This window comes from Gobius niger, assembly GCF_951799975.1.
Source record: "Gobius niger genome assembly, chromosome: 16".
Classification (NCBI taxonomy): domain Eukaryota; kingdom Metazoa; phylum Chordata; class Actinopteri; order Gobiiformes; family Gobiidae; genus Gobius; species Gobius niger.
The window spans coordinates 26,143,449-26,163,279 of record NC_136867.1 but is presented as its reverse complement, the minus strand read 5'-3'; the positions used below and the strand labels follow the sequence as shown (position 1 = coordinate 26,163,279).

The 19,831-nt window shown below is 41.3% G+C and overlaps 1 protein-coding gene across 3 annotated transcripts in view; it reads left to right on the top strand.

Moving 5' to 3' along the window:
* stxbp5b (syntaxin binding protein 5b (tomosyn)) overlaps positions 1–19,831 on the top strand; it is a 63,898-nt gene that overhangs the window by 40,091 nt on the left and 3,976 nt on the right. The window contains exons 12-23 of one of the 3 annotated variants that reach the window (XM_079573382.1): positions 1,333–1,548; positions 1,920–1,960; positions 3,108–3,328; positions 4,928–5,103; positions 5,980–6,105; positions 7,632–7,777; positions 10,262–10,324; positions 11,503–11,559; positions 11,649–11,696; positions 15,836–15,886; positions 16,004–16,117; positions 18,435–18,674. In XM_079573382.1, the coding sequence (XP_079429508.1) occupies positions 1,333–1,548; positions 1,920–1,960; positions 3,108–3,328; positions 4,928–5,103; positions 5,980–6,105; positions 7,632–7,777; positions 10,262–10,324; positions 11,503–11,559; positions 11,649–11,696; positions 15,836–15,886; positions 16,004–16,117; positions 18,435–18,674 (1,499 nt within the window). The remainder of the gene's footprint in view (positions 1–1,332; positions 1,549–1,919; positions 1,961–3,107; positions 3,329–4,927; positions 5,104–5,979; positions 6,106–7,631; positions 7,778–10,261; positions 10,325–11,502; positions 11,560–11,648; positions 11,697–15,835; positions 15,887–16,003; positions 16,118–18,434; positions 18,675–19,831) is intronic. The other 2 variants (XM_079573383.1, XM_079573384.1) reach the window with 2 other exon arrangements.

Genomic DNA, 19,831 nt, shown 5'->3' with positions numbered 1-19,831 from the left:
TACAGCAGCATCAGCCGTAACAGACCAGTCGTGCAGTGTGGTCCAACATTCTTCACAAAATCTTTTAAGACTGAAAAACTGTGTTGTCTTGGCTCAGCTTTTGTATCCTTTGGAATATATACTGTAGTTCACAGACTTTAAGTTGAGCTACTTCAAACCAAAATACTGTCCACTGTATTGTTATCTATTTATTTTTTATAAAACATTACTCTTTAACCTCTTAACTCCCGCCTGAACTGAGAGGATCTTTTTCCTCACGTCATCAGATTTTTTTCCATCATTTTTTTGTTGGGTATTCAACTCATTTTTGTAACTTTCTTGTCATTTTTGTGGTCATTTTGTCGTCAATTTTTATCACATTTTTGTCAATTTTTGGGGTCATTTTTTTGTCATTTTTTTGGTCATTTTTTGTTGTTGTTTTTGTCCATTTTTTAATCCAATTTTTGTCATTTTTTTGTAGCATTTTGTCACATTTTTGTCATTTTTTTTGTCATTTTTTGTCACATTTTTGTCACTTTTTCGTCAGTTTTTTATCACATTTTTGTCATTTTTTTGTCATATTTTGTCACATTTTTTTGTCAATTTTTTGTCAATGTTTTCTCACATTTTTGTCCCATTTCCATCATTGTTTTCGTCTCAATTTTGTTGCTATTTTCACAGCTTTTTTCCAGAAGCTTTTGGACTGAGGTAAAGCCAAACTGGAGAAAATGTGCTCGGTTCAGGTGGGAGTTAAGGGGTTAAAGGGGCTAGATACAAGTTGGCCATTTTATACTCACTACTGCCACCTCAGGTCCTTCGTGTAACTGCACCTTCTATATTAAGCTCGTGCATGACGGCACTTCAGACCCGAAGGAACACCTTTTTGAGTGACAGTGCAGGATTTTAGAGGCAGTTGTGGTGAACAGGTCTGAGCTCATTCTACACATTAGGACATAACATCTTTAAACTGTATAGTCCCGTTAACGTCTTAACCCCCACCTGAACCAAGCACATTTTCTCCAGTTTGGCTTTACTAAAATCTAAAAGCCTCTTGGAAAGCGACCAAATAGCAACAAAAATAAGATGAAAACTTGGATGAAAACATGGCTCAAGTGCGACAAAAAATGAGATGAAAATGTGACAAAAAAGCAACGTTAAAATATGGCAAAGAAGGTGACGTAAGAGGTTAAATGTGATGTTAACATTTTTTGTTTAAGGACTAAGGAACCTGCTGTGTTTAACTGCTTTAATGAGATAATAAAGACAGGTGTTGGTTCTCCTTGTGCTGCCCTAGTCGATGTTTACGATTCCGACATCCCAGTATTGAGCATGTGTGTGTCCCGTGTGTGGCAGGTACCCCGCCTTCGAGAACCCATACCCCTTCACGGTCCACGAGTCCCCGGTGACCTGCTGTGAGTACTTCGCGGACTGTCCGGCCGAGCTCATCCCGGCGCTGTACTCCGTGGGCCAGCGCCAGAAGAGACAGGGCTACAGCAAAAAGGAGTGGCCCGTCAGCGGCGGCAACTGGGGCCAGGGGGCGCAGAGCTACCCCGAAATCATCATCACAGGGTACCAGGCACATTCTGGACTCATCTCGAGGCTTTACATTGTGTTTCAAAGGCTAGTTTTGTCTAAAAGGTGCTGCTTCTTGTAAAAACGAGGGGCACTGATCCTTCTCCGCACTCTGACGAAGTTTTATGTGACTTTATTAGATTTGAATTGAAACATAAATGAGAAACAATAATAGAATGTTCTTGGTTTGAATATCTCCAGCACAATATCTCCTGTTTAGTATTTTGATTAGTATATCATCATGGGGCCTGCTCTTCTGAATTGGTTTGTTAAAATGTCACAGTAAAAGTTTGAATGAACAGGACAAATATCCTCTTGCACATATTTTTTAACTTAACTTCTTTTTCAATTTCCGTTTCTCATCCCAGACATGCTGACGGGTCAATCAAATTCTGGGACGCCTCTGCATGTAAGTATTCACAAACAAATTGTTAAAATAAGACTTTTCAGAGCTTTTCTTACTGTTATGAGAGAAGGTTTGTCAGTTATGCACAAGCTTAATACATACCTGCAGTTACGGGTAAGACCTGAGGTGGCAGCAGTGAGCATAAAAATTACATGACTTGTATCTAGTCCCTTTAACAGCATTTCATAAACTAAAATACAAACACTTTGCCACTCCAGCCGTGATTGTGTTATTTTATTAGGTGATCCAAATGCCATCATTAGCATACTGTTGGTAGCTGCGGTATTTTACGCTGGAATTAGAAATATGTTTGTGGAGGTTTAAACTGACCCAGTTAGCTCGGAGATAAAAAAAAACTAAGATAAAAACTCCTCCTCAATAATGATTCCTGCGTCAAGTATTTACATCCAAGTGACTGCCATCAGTATCTCTCTGTCTGTGATGTTTTTTTTAACTTCATACTCACTACTGCCACCTCAGGTCTTATGCGTAACTACAGGTTCTATATTAAAGGAACCGTTCTTCCATACTGAGATATGTTCTTACCTGAGCTTCGACGAGTTGATACGTACCTGTCTGGTCTTTGTGCCCGGGAAGAGTGTGGTCGCTTCCAACTTCACCCCCGTTTGGAGCTATAGGAATACACTGGGAGAGGCTAAATGCTAGCAACATCCGTGGTCGTTTTGCGTGACTGAGGGCACGCACAAGACCAGACAAGTACACATCAACTCATCTAAGCTCAGGTAAGAACATATCTCTGTATGAAAAACGGTGGCCTGTTCCTTTATTGGGAAAATAGCGAGAGGAAGGACCGCGACCTCTGGAGATCGCACCAGGAGTCACTCGCAGAGAGACTATAGCATTTCTATTATAGGCACGTAATGTCTGTAATCAGCCTTATTCCATTGCAACAGGCATTGGAAATGGACTTATACAGCGCTTTTCTACCTATATCAGGCTCAAAGCGCTTTACAGTAAGGAACTAGTCACTCATTCACACTCTCATTCATGCACCAGTGTACACAGACACTGGAGGCAAGTAGGGTGAAGTGTCTTGCCCAAGGACACAACGATAGTGTGCATTTGCGGCTCAATAATAATAATGCAGTTCCTCTAGATGTTTAATGTAATGTGTGTGTTTCTGCTAAAGTGATGCTCCAGGTCCTGTACAAGCTGAAAACTGCCAAAGTGTTCGAGCGAGCGCGAGGGAAGGAGGAGAAGGCCAACGCGGACATCGTGGACGAGGACCCGTTCGCCATCCAGACGCTGAGCTGGTGCCCCGAGAGCCGCCTGCTGTGTGTGGCCGGAGTCTCCGCCCACGTCCTCGTCTACAGGTTCAGCAAACAGGAAGTCACCACCGACGAAGTGCAGGTGAGAACCACAGGAACTAAAGGGGAAAAGAGCTACGAGGCCCTGGTGCAGAGCTGGTTCTTCACACGTTTATGTCTCTAGTCTTTGTCTAATCAAATACGTAACGATAGAAGAACAGTTTTACTTCCTGTTAAAGGCCCTGTTGGTTTACAGAAAAGGAAGCTCATAAAGTTTAAACGGCCGCCATGGTTAGGGCTGAGTACCATTAAGCGCTACCAGTTTGCATCAGAAAAAAAGTGTGGGAACTTCTGGTATTGAAGAAATTAAAGTATTGAAAGAAAGTATAGAAGAAAGGCTTTAGTTTCCAGACAGCATTAAAGCAGTACTAAGTAACGTGTTTACCTTAATAAATCCTTTCCCTAGTCCTTGTGGGGGTAATCCAAGTGTTTTTGGGATGATTGGAGGGTCTTTCATCTCCCCCTGGTGTCTCTGGCCAGAAAACCATGCTTGCAACTTGACTGCTGGAGCAACCAATACACACTAATAGAATCACGAAGAAGAAGCTAATAGGCTAACGGGCAAAGCTAACTGCTGGCTAGCGTCACTTTAAACAGTATTTACAGCCAAGTTTGAGTGAAAAAAATGATTTCCATTGTATAATTGGATGTACAATATCCCTCTGTCCTTTCGCCTTTACTGTCAGCGTAGTATTTACTCTCCAAGACAATTATTAAGTTAAAAAATCGTAATATGCTACTACACCTGCAGTTGCGCGTATGGCCTCTAGGGGCAAGAGTTACTTAGTACTGCTTTAAAGGAAGGGCTGATTTCAGCTCAAATAAAGGTTTTGCTTTTTTTCCTCCCTATATTTTTTTCCACATTTTTTTGTCCCACTTTTTTTTCTTATTTGTGACCATTTTTTTCTAATTGAAAAACATTTCCTCCTAATTTTTACTCATTTTTATGACCAATATTTTCCCTATTTACCCCCATTATTCCCTATTTTTCCTTATCTTTGCCACAATTTCTCCACATGGATGAAATTGGTACAAAGCTGTGGTGGTTGCAGTTTTTTCACCTAACATGTATTCATAGTTTGTCTTATATTTGTTTTATGGATGTGTTGCTGCCTTGATTGTAAATCTCAATGAGTTTTTACCTGGTTAAATAAAGGTTAAATAAATAAATAAAATAAAAGTACTGTTATCGAGGGGAAAAAAAGTAACCTTACCGAGCCCTAGCCATGCTCCACACAACAACAAGGGAAGCAGGGAAGGCAGGGAGTTCAGCTTCCCGCTGGCCACAGATTTGGCCTCAAACTGTGCAGCAACATGCTCCATAAACTGTGAATCTGATTTGCTTTTTACATTGTTGTTTTTGTGGACTTTTGAAAACTGTAAAAAGTCCCCTACCCGGGTTTCTTTGGAGCATTAAAAAATCCTAGTTTTGTGAATGTACCTTCAATGAAAATGGCAATATAACCTACTCTGATTCTGATTAGAAGTTAACATTTAGACCTTGACTGTAAAAGCATTGAACTGGATTCCAGCTGGCTCCAAATTCCTTGAGAAATAATGACATTACGAAATGATTTTTACGGCTTAAGTTTGTCAGTATAACAAAAGCTTTGTTTTGTTAAATGTCCTGTCTTGTGCTCAGCTGCTGGAGGTGCGGATGCAGGGCGACTTCAGCGAATGCGTGGTGGACTCTCCGGAGCCGGTGGGAGACCAGTCGCCTCCTCTGCCCCCGGCCAGCCCGCAGCAGGAGAACCAGGAGCCCCCTCAGCCTCTCACAGCCAACAACTCCACCGACAGGGACAACATCGCCTGTCTGCAGTGAGGAGCTTTTCTACCACAACTTTTATACATTTGACAGAAACTTTTCACTTCCATGAGCGCTCACAGAAAGCCTTTGACTTGAAACCTGATGTGTCCAGTCTCTGTCGTGACAGTAGGGCTGGACGATAGTGATAAAAATGAAACTCCTCAATATATTTTGGAGACTCTGAGGAAACGACAGTGAAGCAGTATTTTTGCAAATCGTCAGATATAGGCAATAATGGGAAGCACACATCTTCATTTGTATTGCTTTGTCGCTCAACACTACAAAAGAGCAGGAAAAAAAAAACTTTCCACAAGAAGTTTTTCTTTTTTTCCCCACTATCTTTCTGTTTTTTTTGTTTTTGTTTTTACAATTACAAAAAAGTATATTTTTCATTTTTTTTAAATTAAATTTCCCCCCTTTTTTGGTAAAATTTTCCCACATAGAAAAAAAAACAAAAACATTTTTTTTTTTCAATTTCCCCCCATTTTTTTTCTGAATTTTTACATTAGTTTTTTTCAATTTTTCCCCAATTTGTTTTGAATGTTTCACTTGTTTCATTACAATTTTTCCACACAAACAAAAAAATTAAATTCCTACATTTTAAAAACATTTTTAAATATTTTTTCACTCCACTTTTTTGCCCAGTTTCTCCCACTTTTTTGTACTATTTTTCCCCACATAAAAAAACAGCAAAAAATTCCCCCTGAATTTTTTCTATCTTTTTTTTCACTTCCCACTTTTATATATTTTTTAATTTCCCCACAATTTTTCAAATGTTTTCCCCTTTTTTGTAATTTTTTTAAGATAAGCTTGATCTTGTAGATTTGCATATCTTCCAAACAGCAGTTTCGATATGACCTGTGACCTGCTCTTCCTCTCCCCCTTAGGGTGCGGTCGTCGCCCCTGAAGCAGTCCGCGGGGTACCAGGTGGAGCTGGTCGTCCAGCTGGTGTGGGTGAACGGGGAGCCTCCTCAGCCCATCACCAGCCTGGCCATCAACTCCTCATACGGACTGTGAGTCTCCACTACTCTCATACATCCCTCTATAATCCTGCTCACTCTGTTTGTTCTTTCAAGCATTAGCATGTTTTAGTATTAAGACCAGACAAGAGGGACGATCAGGCGCCTCGTGCAAGAAGAGCTGCTTATTTACACTCGCCCACTTTTCCCACCCGGACCAGACACTTCCAGGTCCTTAGTGCTAAGTGTGACTCGGCCGTCTGTTTGTCCAGACAAAGCCATGGTCCGTGCTGCAGCTCGTGATGTGCGCTCTAGGGCTGCAGGATTTTGACTACCCAAATCTAAAAGCTTCTTGAAAAACGGTCATAAAAGCAAAGAAAGAGCAAAAAAAATGTGACAAAGAAAAGCAACGAAAAAGAGTGATGATAAAAAAGGCAAAAAATAACAGTTTAGTTCAGCTTTCAAATGACGCTTTTCTCTGGCCTATAGGCTGTAAACTCTCCAGTCAACAAGCTCCTAGGGTAAAGCTGAACGAGAAAATGTGCTTGGTTAAAGGGAGGGGTAAAAGGTTAATGCAATTGAGCAATTCAGTTGTTACATTTCAACTTCTTGCAGCAACAAGATACAAATCTGGAAAGAGGCATTTTATGGAGTTGCCAGAAAAACATCCTTAGTTTTATTCTTCTCTCATAAATGTGGTGCTCTCACACTATTTCTTCCTATTCAGCTCCATTAAAGTGTTCTCTGAATCACAAGCTGCAAAACACTGCTTGTTTTATGAAAGTCTGCCTCATCTTTACGCCAGAAAACGTCTATAAAGAGGTTATAATTGGGTCAGGGTTTTAAGCCCCAAAAATGTAAAAAAATATTTTTGTGTTGTTTTTTTTATTACGAAACTAGACACTCTAACACACTGATTTTGGTAACTCTTTGATGAACACAAGTGAAATAAATGACGATCAAAAACTTCACGATCTGGACATTTTATATATATTAGTCCAAGGGGGGGTGTTGTTGTGAAATATTTAGGCATTCACATAACGTGAGCTTCTGTCCCTCTAACCCCCTTCTTCTTAACTGAGCACATTTTCTCCAGTTCAGCTTCATCCAAATGTAAAAGCTTCTTGACTGGAGTTTGCAGACCTGGGGCCATAGTAACGCCTACAAAAACTGCGCCACTTTTTTGTCATATTTTTTGGTGCTTCTATGTCATGTTTTGTCACATTTTTCTGCATTTTCACCCTCATTTACATCTCATTTTTGATGCTATTTTGATGTTTTTTTCCTCAGAAGCTTTTAGATTTGGGTAAAGTGGAACTGGAGAAAATGTGCTCGGTTAAGAGGGTAAGGCCCAGACTAGATAGTGTGAGAATATCAGCGTTTACACTGTCATGACGGTGAAGAACTTTGATCAGTCTTGAGTTTTAAGCCTCTGTGGTAATTAGTCATCACTCCCCTCGCAGCACACGGACACGCTCTCCTCTTTTTGAATATGCAAAACCTGAATTACCACGTATGTTCACCATGAGGACACCATGAGTCTGCAGAGCGGCGTTCTGACCGCTCGTGTGTGTTCTCAGCGTGGTGTTTGGGAACAGCAGCGGCCTGACCGTGGTGGATTTCCTGCAGAAGACGGTGCTGCTGAACCTGGGCACCTCGGAGGTGTACAGTCCCTGCGAGTCTCGACAGCCGCACTCCCCACGCAAGACGAGACAGCCCTCTGCAGGTGAGACACGGCACTGCAACAACACAATGATACGAATGACTAGGAAAGAGAGAAGTGCTCACTGCATCCATCTACAACTTTCTTTATTCTCAAAAGATCACAAACCCACTATAATACACAAGTTATTAAATGAATTATGCGAAATAAAGGCCTAAAAAGTAATAAATCTGTTTTAAACTGGCATTAAATAAAACAAGTTCTTACAGTAGAGCCCACATTGATGACATTGCTCACTAAAACTAATTCAGCTGCAGGTCTGACTGAAATTTTACACAGTCTTTTGCTCAGAACTTTCCCCCAGAACACAAATCTTACTAAATGAAATATGCCAAGATTTTTTGCATTTGTGGCGTTAACAATACAGTATATGTATTAAAATGGCATTAAAAAGCACAACATTTGACTTGCTGCTGCCTGTATAAACCCTGCAGTTGTAAAGAAAGAAGCTGAAGCTGTAGTTGAGCTCACCTGCAAAGCTATTCTTACCCTCTCTGTTGTGGCCGTAGTTGAGGTGTGTTCTGGCACCGGGCCCCCGCAGTCCCTCTCCCTCTCCACAGGGGGCAGCGCCCTCAGCAGGTCCATCTGTTCGCTTGGACGCGGCTCAGAGTGTTGTGGTTGTTGCCGGGCGGATTCTGCCGCCGGAATGACCTTTAAAAGCAGATTGAGCACCGTCCTGTTCGATTTATGGTTTTGTTTTTCGTCTTGCCTTTTCTCGATTTGTCTCATCACTTTGTTTTTTGTGCTTTACATTCATGCTGTTTCTACTTTTGGTTTTATTCTCAGGGACATAAATGCTTTTCTACTGGCCAGTTAAGATTAGCTTTTAACAATAAGAGAGATTCTGCATCATATAAGCGAGAGTATAAGCGAGACATACATTTATAGCTTTTGCTGTAGATTATTGAAATAAATTCAAGGGGGAAAAAAAGTGTTTGTCAGTTTTCCTATTAAAAAAACAGTAAAAAAGAGGTATTTTATTCGTAAAAATTGCCAAAATGTGCCTATATATCTGGCATCCAAATCAAAGTAATATATAGAACCAGGTTAAAATGGATGGTTTTATTTTGCTGATATATTAGTTGGAAACCGGTCGATGTTTTAGGTAATTCCGGGAAATCTCTGTCACCACAGCTGCCTCTAAAATCCTGCACTGTCACTCAAAAAGTTGATAATTTGGGTCCGAAGTGCCCTCATGCATGAGCTTAATATGGAAACTGCAGTTACGCATAAGACCTGAGGTGGCAGTAGTGAGTATAAAAATGACAGCTTGCATCTAGTCCCTTTAAAGCAGTGCTAAGTAACTCATGCCCCTAGAGGCCATAAGCGCCACTGCAGGTGTCGTAGCATGTTGGGTTTTTTTACTCATTAATTGTCCATAAGAGTAAATACTACACTGACAGAAAAGACAAAGGGAGAGAGAGATATTATACATCCAACTACACCATCTTTTTTCACACAAACTTGGCTGTAAATACTCTTTAAGTGGTGCTAGCCCACAGTTAGCTTTGCCCGTTAGCCTGTTAGCTTCTTCTTCATGATTCCATTAATGTGAACTGGTGACTCTGTCCACCAACACTTGCATTACCGACGTACGAAAAGGATTTATTAAGGTAAACAAGTTAGTTTTTCTTCCTCAAAGCAATACTATCTAAAAATCTCAACATTGGCCACTGAAAATGACATGCAGTGTTTCACTTCATTCTTGCTGCTTTGAGTCAACTTGTCCAGTTTGTTTGCTTCTTCTTCTATGGCTGAGGCGCTCTGATCTGTATTCCCAGTTATTTATCACAAAACAGATGAAATTTCCACATTTTAAATCCCTTAATCTATCGGTGGACCTGCTCTGTGGTTTACTGTACGTTCATCCAGGCATCATGGATTTACTGTCATTCAAAAAACTGCCTGCAGAGGGCACTCCAGGTCAAACCCAGACCAACCCAGACTCTCACTTCTTATTGTCTTTTCTTTACAACTTAAAATATCAATGCTGTGGCAATCAAAAGAATGTTTTTAAGCCGAGAACACGCAGGATGTTCATAACTAGGTCCATTTACTTTGCGCTTAAGTGGCTCAGTGGAAAAGCATCACCCTCTGATCCAAAAGGTGGCCGGTTCTGGTCCGTGTCACTCATTTCTCTCCTGACTTTTTGTTTCACTGCTCTCGCCTGTGGTTAAGACATCCCCGACCCCGCCGCGTCTTGCATGTCCAGCATTTCTAGCTTGTACACTGAGTCTGTGAAAAAACTGCGCTCCTCCCATTTCCGTAAGTGTTTCACGGACAAATCTACAACCCACTTCTGCCCCAAAGTTTAGTCCCTTTTCCTCTGGCCCCTCTGAGAGTAGCTCCGATGAGTAGAAGCTGTTCCACTTTACGTCCCAAGTCTCTTCTCCTTAATTCTTCTAGTTAGATTCCAACTATCTAACAGTCTTCCTCCCACTTTAATCAACTGAACTGATTCTGACTCAAACTCTTCCTTTCTCGTAGCTCTTTGTGATTCCAACGATGGGTCCAATGCGTCAGAGGAGCGCTGCAAGTCTCCTACTTCAGGTAAGTGCCACGTCACGCAGAATGAAGAAGAAACAAACATATAAGTCGAACCAGCCTTGGCAAAACCTGGGCACAGAGGCGTAATTGTGCCATTGACAAGCCTCTCCCGGCAGCGCGTTGTTCAAGCACCCATATGCAAACTCGTTTCTCGCCCCTGATTAGCTTTTTTTGTTTTCTTTCTAAATTTTCAGTGGCACAGGAGTAGCAGATACTACTGTAGTACACAAGGCTAGGGCTAGTGTGAAATTATATATTTTGATAGTCCAGAAAATACAGTATATCTTTAGATCCAAGTTTTGGTGCTTTTGGTCAGCATTAATAAATAATTAAGTAAAAAAAAATCCCCTACTTTTTTTATTTATTGCCCAATATTTCCCTTTTTTCCCTTAATTTTTGCACATTTCTTTATTACCAATATGGCGGCACGGTAGCACAGCGGTTAGCGCTCGTGCTTCATAGCTCGAAGGTCCAGGTTTGATTCACACCAGGGACGGGGCCTTTCTGTGTGAGGTTTGCATGTTCTCCCCGTGTCTGCGTAGGTTTCCTCCGGGTACTCCGGTTTCCCCTACCACTAAAACATGTACAATAGGCCAGGATGAATGTGAGTGTGTTAGAGAGTGCGCATGGGGGACGACGGATGGAAATTAGCCCAAGGCTGCAGTCCGGTGTGGCTTGTTTACATGCATGAGACCCATGTATGTTTGTTAACATGCACTGTCCCGACCAAATAAACAAATAAAGAAAATAAATAAATAGAAATATTTCCACCTAAGATATTGTAAATCTGCAGATCATCCAAACATTATTGTTTGTTTTCTGGTTCTATACGACAACTAGTTTAGGTATCAGAAAAAGCATCGTTCAGGTATCGGTATCGTACACCAAGTATATTTACTGGTATTGGAAAAAAAAAAAAAAAAGCCTTGCTGACTTTAAACTGGCATAATTTCCCTGTTCAGTGATGAAAATGAACTTGGGTTATACTTTTCTTCCTACATAACCACGTCATCAAAGACTAACCCACAGGAGCTGAAAAAATAACACTGGATGAAAACAAATCTTGTGACATTGCAGAAGTTCATATCGATCAATGCCTCTGAGAATGTGTGCTGCAGTCAAAGCTAAAGCTGGTCCAGGGAGAGAGTTTTCTGCTCCTTTTAACCCATTTCTTCCTGTAGGCTCCACCTCTCCCTGCAACTCCGACGACGAGCGCAAGCAGAAGTTCATAGAGAAGGGTACTCTCTGTTCAAAATCAACTTCTCTTTCCTCACATCCAGCTGCGTTTTCCAGGTTTTCAGTCCCTTTCTTTTGTGTTTATCTTCAGTTAAGTTCAAAAGCAGGAGGTTTTCTCGGACGGTGGCCAACGACTTCGGTATTGTGCATGTTTTTTTTGTTTTACACACTGACCTCTCTTGTTTTTTGACGACAGCTTCTCTCCGCTGTGCTGTGTGCTGCTGTGCCAAATTAAATTCAAACTAACACATTAATCACATGGTTTTTGGGTTTAATTCAGATCGAGAAATTATCTTCTGCATGAAACTGTGTCTTCAAACTATCAGGGGACAGATTTTCTATGCAAAGTTTTCCATTGCTTTCCAAATTACTAAGCTATTTTTAAAAGCAAATGCTCCATATAAAAGGTGGAAAGGCATTGCTACTGTCTGCTTCTTCAAACCACAGATTAGATGATGATTTGGCTTTGAAAAGATATAGATACAGACGACGTCTCTGAAATCGCCCATATATGGTCATGTCGGCAAACAGTTAAAGGATATTTCATTTAATTTTCTGGTTATCCAGGGTGTTGCTAATTTCTGGAGATATTTTTTTTGTAAGTCATGCAGTTCTTATGTTTGAAGAGTTACGTGGCGCTAGGCTAGTGCAAGGCTAGTGCATTTCTATGGTATCAGCTAGCCTGCATTAAAAACAGTCTGACCCGCTCCACAGTGCACCTGAGGCAAATCACTTATAACACCAGACTAGCCGTCTGTGTCGATAGAATAATTTTAACCATTTTGCATTTTAAATACCTTATATTTGAGCAGCATCAGCTTCGTGGTTGTATAAGCTACGTGGAGGCGGAGTGATCTGCTAGAAAATAGTCCCTCAAAATGCAATTATTCATGTATTGCAAGGTCAGTTATAGTCCAAAAATTATTCCATCGACACAGACATTTATATCGTTTTTAATGCAGGCTAGCTGATACCATAGAAATGTGCTAGCCTTGCACTAGCCTAGCGCCACGAAACTCTTCAAACATAAGAACGGCATGAATTACAAAAAAAAAATATCTCCAGAAATCAGCAACACTCTGGATGACTAGCAAATGAGGCCCTATGTCAAAAATCCTGAAATATCCCTTTAAGGGGGAAAACAATTTGGAGACAAATCTAAACTTTCTCTAATTATTCAAAAACTACTGTAACAAATGCTGAATTATTGATATAGTTTTCTACTAAATAAAGATACAAAGACATGGGGAGGAGCAAAGTGGTTCAACAGCCCATAAATACACTTAAAAATATTGTTAGCATCGTGCTAATGCTAGCGCTAGCTACAACTGCTGCTTTTTCACGTATACTGAACAATCTGCTGTGAATAAATATCCATATGGACCCGAATTTGACTTGACTTTATTTGTATGTGATAAATAGGTTTGGATTTCACCAGAAATTGGCTAAAAAGAGTGAAAAACTGTGGTTCCCAAAAGATTCTATCTTCCCCCTTGGCGAGGCCACGCCCCCTTCTACGACGAGATGCCGTCTGTATCTTCGCTGCCTGATAATTGCATAGAAAACCTGCCTCTCCGTCTCACGTCTAACGAACAGAGCCTTAAATCTTCAGGCGCCTCTTTTGGACGGGTTTCCGCAGCTCCTCGCTCTCCTCCTGTAAAACTGTGTTCACTCAAGTGTCGTTTCTCTGCCTCCAATCTACCATCGCTGCTGCTGCTTCCACTTTACCAGCCCCTTTGGCCTCTTCTCAATTACATTCCAAGGCTTTTCGCTTTAAGAGTGGGTGTCCAGGCCGGCACAGTGCAGCAGTGAGCATATTTCAGCCATCAGCTTTATGTAATATTTGTGAAATAACCGAATAATGTTGATTCTACCTCTCAGTGTTACTTACTTGCATGTCGATGTTGCTTAGCTGAAGCCTTAATTCTAGTTCTGCAGCGTGTGGCTTGGCTGACATCTAGTGGTGGCACCAGTGGTTCCCAACCCCCGCCCCAGACCAAGAAAAATACATCTAGATTCATCAGTGAATTGAGGATGAAAATTAGTATAGGGAATAGGAATTTCATCAAAAGGATAAATATACACCTACCAGATCAGCTGTATGGAGACACATGTTAGAGAAGAAACTATGGTGTCCCAGAGAATAGATGAAAATAGACAGGAGTCCGGACGTCTCATGCAGGACAAGTTTCTTTACCATCAGTGCGGGATAGGTCTGCAAGGTTTCTCAATATCAAATTGCACTCGAGGTTTTGACGACTGTAATAACCAAACCTCGAGAGGCTGAGGTTTGTTGTTTTTCTTCCATCTCTGGCATTTCAGTGATAGAATTGTGGAGCCTCTGATCTCAGGTTCAGCTGCGACAGATAAAAGGTCTGAGTTTCCATGAGGCAGATTCTAAAGTGCTTAGATAGACGCTGTGTGAGAGAGTGTGTTATTTGACTAAGATTAACAGGACTCCCTTCACCCATCATTTTAGCAGCGTTTAAATGTATTAAATATACAAATTTCAAATCACAATCACACAATTTGTCTGAAAAGTCGCAGTTGGGTTTTTGTCAGAATCACGCAGCCCTAGTCCTGGATTATTTCCTCTGACCCGGGGAGCCTCTGGGATAGTGGTGGGTCACGGCACCAATTGTTATGACCCGGTTCTTTCGTATCACGCGAGGACAGACGAGATAGAAGTCGTCTCAAAGATCAGGCGTTTATTGCCATTGTTCCTCGTTACAAAGAACCAGCTGATTCCTTCACAGAGAGAGAGAGAAGTGAAGTCCCAGCCTCCTTTGACAGTTCCTTTTCATCCTGCTTTGCCCTCCTCTGCGCAGAAAGGGTGTCTGCCGATCAATGAGTCAGCTGTTTGTTGCTATATGTTTGTTTTTTACCTTTATTTCACGGGATATGCATTTTGACTATGGTGCTGACCATTGTCTATCAGCTAATCTCTCACTGATATGGTGGCAAAGCATGAGTCAGAAGCGTGTTCAGATTTAGTTCAATCTGGATAATACAAAAACGAATTATCAGTTTAGATAACGCAAGGATTCATGTGAAACAGGAAGAGTCAGCACAAAGCGGCCAATCACAGATGATACAGGCACAGTTCCTCTGAAAGTCTCATGAACCAAGCAGTACGTAAGGACAATGTTAATATGTTAACAATCTTTATTACTACTGAAGTGCAACACTCGTACTAGGGCTGGGCGATATGGCCAAAAATCTTTATTATTATTTTTTTTTTAGGTATTTTTTTTTTTACTCAGTTTGGACGATTTTTATTTTAAAGCCACACCGCGTAGGATTTTCACTTATGAAAAAAATAGAAATACTTGCATTTATTTTCTGATAATTTCATCATTGGAAAAACACCTCATAAAAGTACAAACAAACATGTGTTTTTGCTGTGAGCGGCTCAGCTCTCCTAAGACATGACTGTAGCTTTACTGGGAGTGGGTGCGTCTCCAGCTCGTCTCCATGGAGATGTTCACTAAAGGCAGTATATTTTGAGATTTAAATAGGTTAGGTCCTCATCCAAATCCATTCTTTGATTATTCACTGCAGTAATTGCATTTTCTGTGTTGAGCTGGTCAATAGGAGCATGTTTTGCACTGATGACAACAGTATAGTCCAAAATGGTACGCAATGTCCCTTTAAATAATCTTTAAAAAGTCTCCTGATCTGAGAAAAACTGCTCAGAGTCAAACTGCTCATTAATATTTCATAATGTCGCTACAATTAGGCCCATTAAGAAAACGTAACCCTTTATTTAAAAAGTGTTATTTCTATTTTAGATATTCCTCGTCTGCTCTCAAAAGTAAATACCTCTTGATCAAGCCATGGAGTTTTCAAAAGTGTTCTAGTTTTATCGTCTTCATGCCTCTGCTGTGATTGACAGCCGTTTCCATGGAGAAGGGAAAGGGGCGGGGTTTAATGGTCCGCTCAGAGCAGAGTGAGAGAAAGGCACAGGAGCAGACCGGAGGAAAGTGGGAAAGAAAACTCCACCGTGTCCTCTTAAAACACAACACATGAGAACATATGAACACTATCCCCACTGCTTCTAGACTTACTTGGTAAATTTGGTCACATTTAGAGTAATTTAGTGTGAATATGAACATTGCTGCACTGTCTCGCCCTATAGCCACTCTTCTTTCCTAATCTGAATCTGTCTGTAATTTTTTTCCCGAATCACAAAACCTTCAAACAAATAAAACAAACAGTGCAGCGTACAAATCATTTCAGTTTCCAGCCATAAAACGGAGGTGTCTGTTTCTGTTTCAGCAAAGATGTCCCGCAAAATTAGCTCCTCTGGTGAGCAAAAGTCTGACCATGGTAAGACTCGGAGGATTTAGTTTCTCTCTTCAACAACTCACCTTTATTCCACAGGTTTGCAGCATTTTCATTCATTTTGGTTCGAGTTGACAAATGTTTTACCCCCGTTATGAGCAGCGAAAGCACCACCTGTCCCCCCTAAGAGGCGCTTTAAGTCTGTGGCCGATAAATCCTCATCCGGGACGTCCCGCAGGAGAGTGTTGTCTAGGACTATTTCAGCCCCAAACCGCAGTGAGTGGAGCAGCAGGGGGAGAGCACTCTGGGCGTGGCTTGGAGTGATACTAACCACAAATCCCACTGGTTCTTGGACTAAACCTGTCCGAAAAGTCACTAACCCTGTGGTGTTTTTGGAGAACCTTTGCTGCTTTCGTTTCAACTCACATTTGTGTCTCTGAAAGTGGTTTAGCATCGGGCCAGATCTCGTTTTGCAGCCGCTGGTGAAGTCTCGAGGATAAGTCTGTTTTTTGTAACACGCCTGTTGTTTTTCCACGTGTTGTGTGTGTCTGTAAATTACTCAGAAGTACAAGGCAAGGGGCTAGATGCAAGTTAGCCATTTTATACTCACTACTGCCACCTCAGGTCATACGTGTAACTGCAGCTTCTATGTTAAGCACGTGCATGACGGCACCTCGGACCCGAATTAACAACTTTTTGAGTGACAGGATTTTAGAGGCAGTTGTGGTGAACAGGTCTGAGCTCATTCCACACATTAGGACATTGTAGGGGGAGGAAAATACATCATTTTGACTTTTTTAAACTCTGTATAGTCCCTTTAAGGCAAAGCACATATATAAAAACATCAAGACATAGGAAATACACAGAAGGGTGCCCCTCTGTCGACTGGAGGGCAGGGGTGGGGGAGTTGAAAAAAGTTAGGTGGGGGATGTGTGTGTGCATTTATTTTCATAGTCATTGAAATGAATGTTTGTAAATATAGTCGGAAAATCCTGAGTCCGCATCTGGTTTAGTTTAGTTAGACTTTGAGTGGGGAATTTTGACAGGAGGAAAATAATAACTCCAGTATTAGTTCATGAATTCATAATTAATTTGCTTTTACTTGGTCTCTCAGCATTAGTTCAGTTCTCCAGAGCAGGTAGTTCCTTCCACAGTTCATCCCTTTTCAAAATATAGTCCTCCTTTTGTCGGTCTCCACAGTAAGCTGCCAGGGCACATTTAACAGTCCATCACTGTGCGTTACATTCTGGTGTAATTCCGGCTTTACTCAAATCTAAAAGCTTTTTATTTTTCCGTTTTTGTCGGGTTTTTGTCAAGTGGTCCTGCCTGCCGGCCTCCACTGCGAGGTCCCTACCACCGCAGGCTCCACCCTCAAGCCTCCTCCACTGTCAGGATGGGAAATGCACAGGACAATCGACTCCCTGATTGGTCAGATTCACACTAACATCTGAAAGACACCTTTGGTAAAGGTTAGGGCTATGGTAAGATTAGGGTTAGTTTGTCAAATTCCACTATCATTAAAGGGACTATACTGAGTATATATACTTTCCTCAGACCTGTTCACCACAACTGCCCCTAAAATCCTGCACTGTCACTCAAAAACTTGTCATGCACGAGCTTTATATAGAAGGTGCAGTTACACGTATGACCTGAGGTGGCAGTAGTGAGTATAAAATGGCCAACAGTTCATCACTGTGCGTTACTTTCTGGTGTAGTTCCATCAGTTCAGCTTTACCCAAATCTAAAAGCTTCTTGACTGAAGATTAACAGCTATTTGTTGCTGTGTTTTTGTCACATTTTTTAAGCGTTTGTCGTGGTTTTGTATTTTTTTTGTTTTGTTTCTACACATTTTTGTCACTTTTCTTTTGGAATATTGTTACTTTTCAGGCATGTTATTCATTGCTTCATTGCTTCTTTTTTTTTTGGTCACATTTTTGTTGCATTTTCATCCTCGTTTTCATTTCTATTTTGAGGATTTTTCCCAGAAGCTTGGGTAAAGCCAAACTAGAGAAAAAGTGCTCGGTTCAGGGAGTGAGGAGGTTTACAAGCGAAAAATAGCTCTTGACTAGAACATGACGAGACGTTTATGAGTTGACGAGAAAGTCGTTCATCAGACCGTTCATAACCAGAGCTTGAACACGCCTCTGAAAATGGAAACAAAAGTGACTATTTTATTTAGGTAAATCTCGCCAACTACTTCTGAGTAATTTTCTGTGTGAATAACAAAATGAAAATCATGCTTTGAACGGAAAATGTCTGGAAAAAACACCCTCTCAGTAAATGTCTTTCAATAAGTTGCGTTCACAAATGTCTTGAATTTGACGTCCTAATCTGTGATAGAGGTCAAGGGCTTTTATAAGTCTAAAAAGATCATAACAGAACATAATCAGAAAAAGAGATACTGCTGTTTACCGTCCTAGTGTCTTGATTTGACGTCGCTTGAACGCATCGTATTGACTTTCGTTTTATCGATTGTAATTTCCTGAGAGGCCTGTGTTTCTAACCTGCTCTTTGGTGATTTTGACCTTGCACTGCGGCTGTATTTGTAAATGTTTTGTTCCCATCTTCACCTTTTAAAACCTCCTCCCCGCAGACGGAAAGGACATGTCGTTCAGCCGCTCGCGCAGCTCCAGCGTGACCAGCATAGACCGAGAGTCCCGCGAGGCCATCTCCGCCTTCGCGTTCTGCGAGAGCTTCGCGCGGAGAGGGGAGGCGTCGCTGGGGCCCTGTCTGCTGGTGGGCACCACTCAGGGAGGGGTCATGACGCTGGCCCTGTCTCTGCCCCCCGGCCCGGACCAGAGACTGGAGCAGGCCGTGGGCGCGGCCTCCTGCGGTGAGGACGGACTCTGATGCATTTACACAGATGTTACTCAGAGGTGGGAGGAAGTCACTAAATGCAAGTCTCGAGTCGAGTCCCAGTTGTGAAGGTCCAAGTCCCGACAAGGACAAGTCAATTTGTCCTGGGGTCAAGTCAAGTCTTGCTTTGATGTTCACTGTTGGACTATTAATCCTGCTTTTCCAAATTAGTTTATAATCTACTTGAGAAAAATCAAGTACTTTCTCAAGATTTAGCCATTTTGAAAATTTTGGCTAAGATCAAAGTTTTTCAAATCTAATGGGTTTGTATTTAAAGGGATATTTCAGGATTTTTGGCATAGGGCCTCATTTCCTAGTTATCCAGAGTGTTGCTGATTTCTGGAGATATTTTTTTTTGTAATTCAAGTTCTTATATTTGAATAGTTTCGTGGCGCTAGGCTAGATACCGTAGAAAGGCTAGCGCATTTCTATGGTATCAGCTAGCCTGCATTAAAAACCGTCTGACCCGCTCCACAGTGCACTTGAGGAAAATCACCAGACTAACCATATAAATGTCTGTGTCGTTAAAATAATTTTGGGAATATAACTGACCTTGCATCACATGAATGATCGCATTTTGAGGGACTATTTTCTAGCAGATCACTCCGCCGCTGCGTAGCTTATACAACCACGAAGCTGATGCTGCTCAGATATAAGGTCTTTTAAATGCAAAATGGTTAAAATTACTCTATCGACACAGACATTTATGTGGTTAGTCTGGTGTTATAAGTGATTTGCCTCAGGTGCTCTGTGGAGCGGGTCAGACTGTTTTTAATGCAGGCTAGCTGATACCATAGAAATGCGCTAGCCTAGCACTAGCCTAGTGCCACGAAACTCTTCAAATATAAGAACTGCATGAATTACAAAAAAAAATATCTCCAGAAATCAGCAACACTCTGGATAACTAGGAAATGAGGCCCTATGTCAAAAATCCTGAAATATCCCTTTAAGGAAGGGGTCGTGGGGGGCCTACTTCAGAAAAATTTAAACAAGAGTCTTTTGAACATGAGCTGCTTTTCCCTACAGTCTGAAAGATATAAATGATTTTTTTTGTTAGTTTCTGACAGTGTTTCTATCAGTGGTTCCTCTATAATGCCCCAGCCCCTGTATGCTTGGATTCGCCCCTGCTAAATG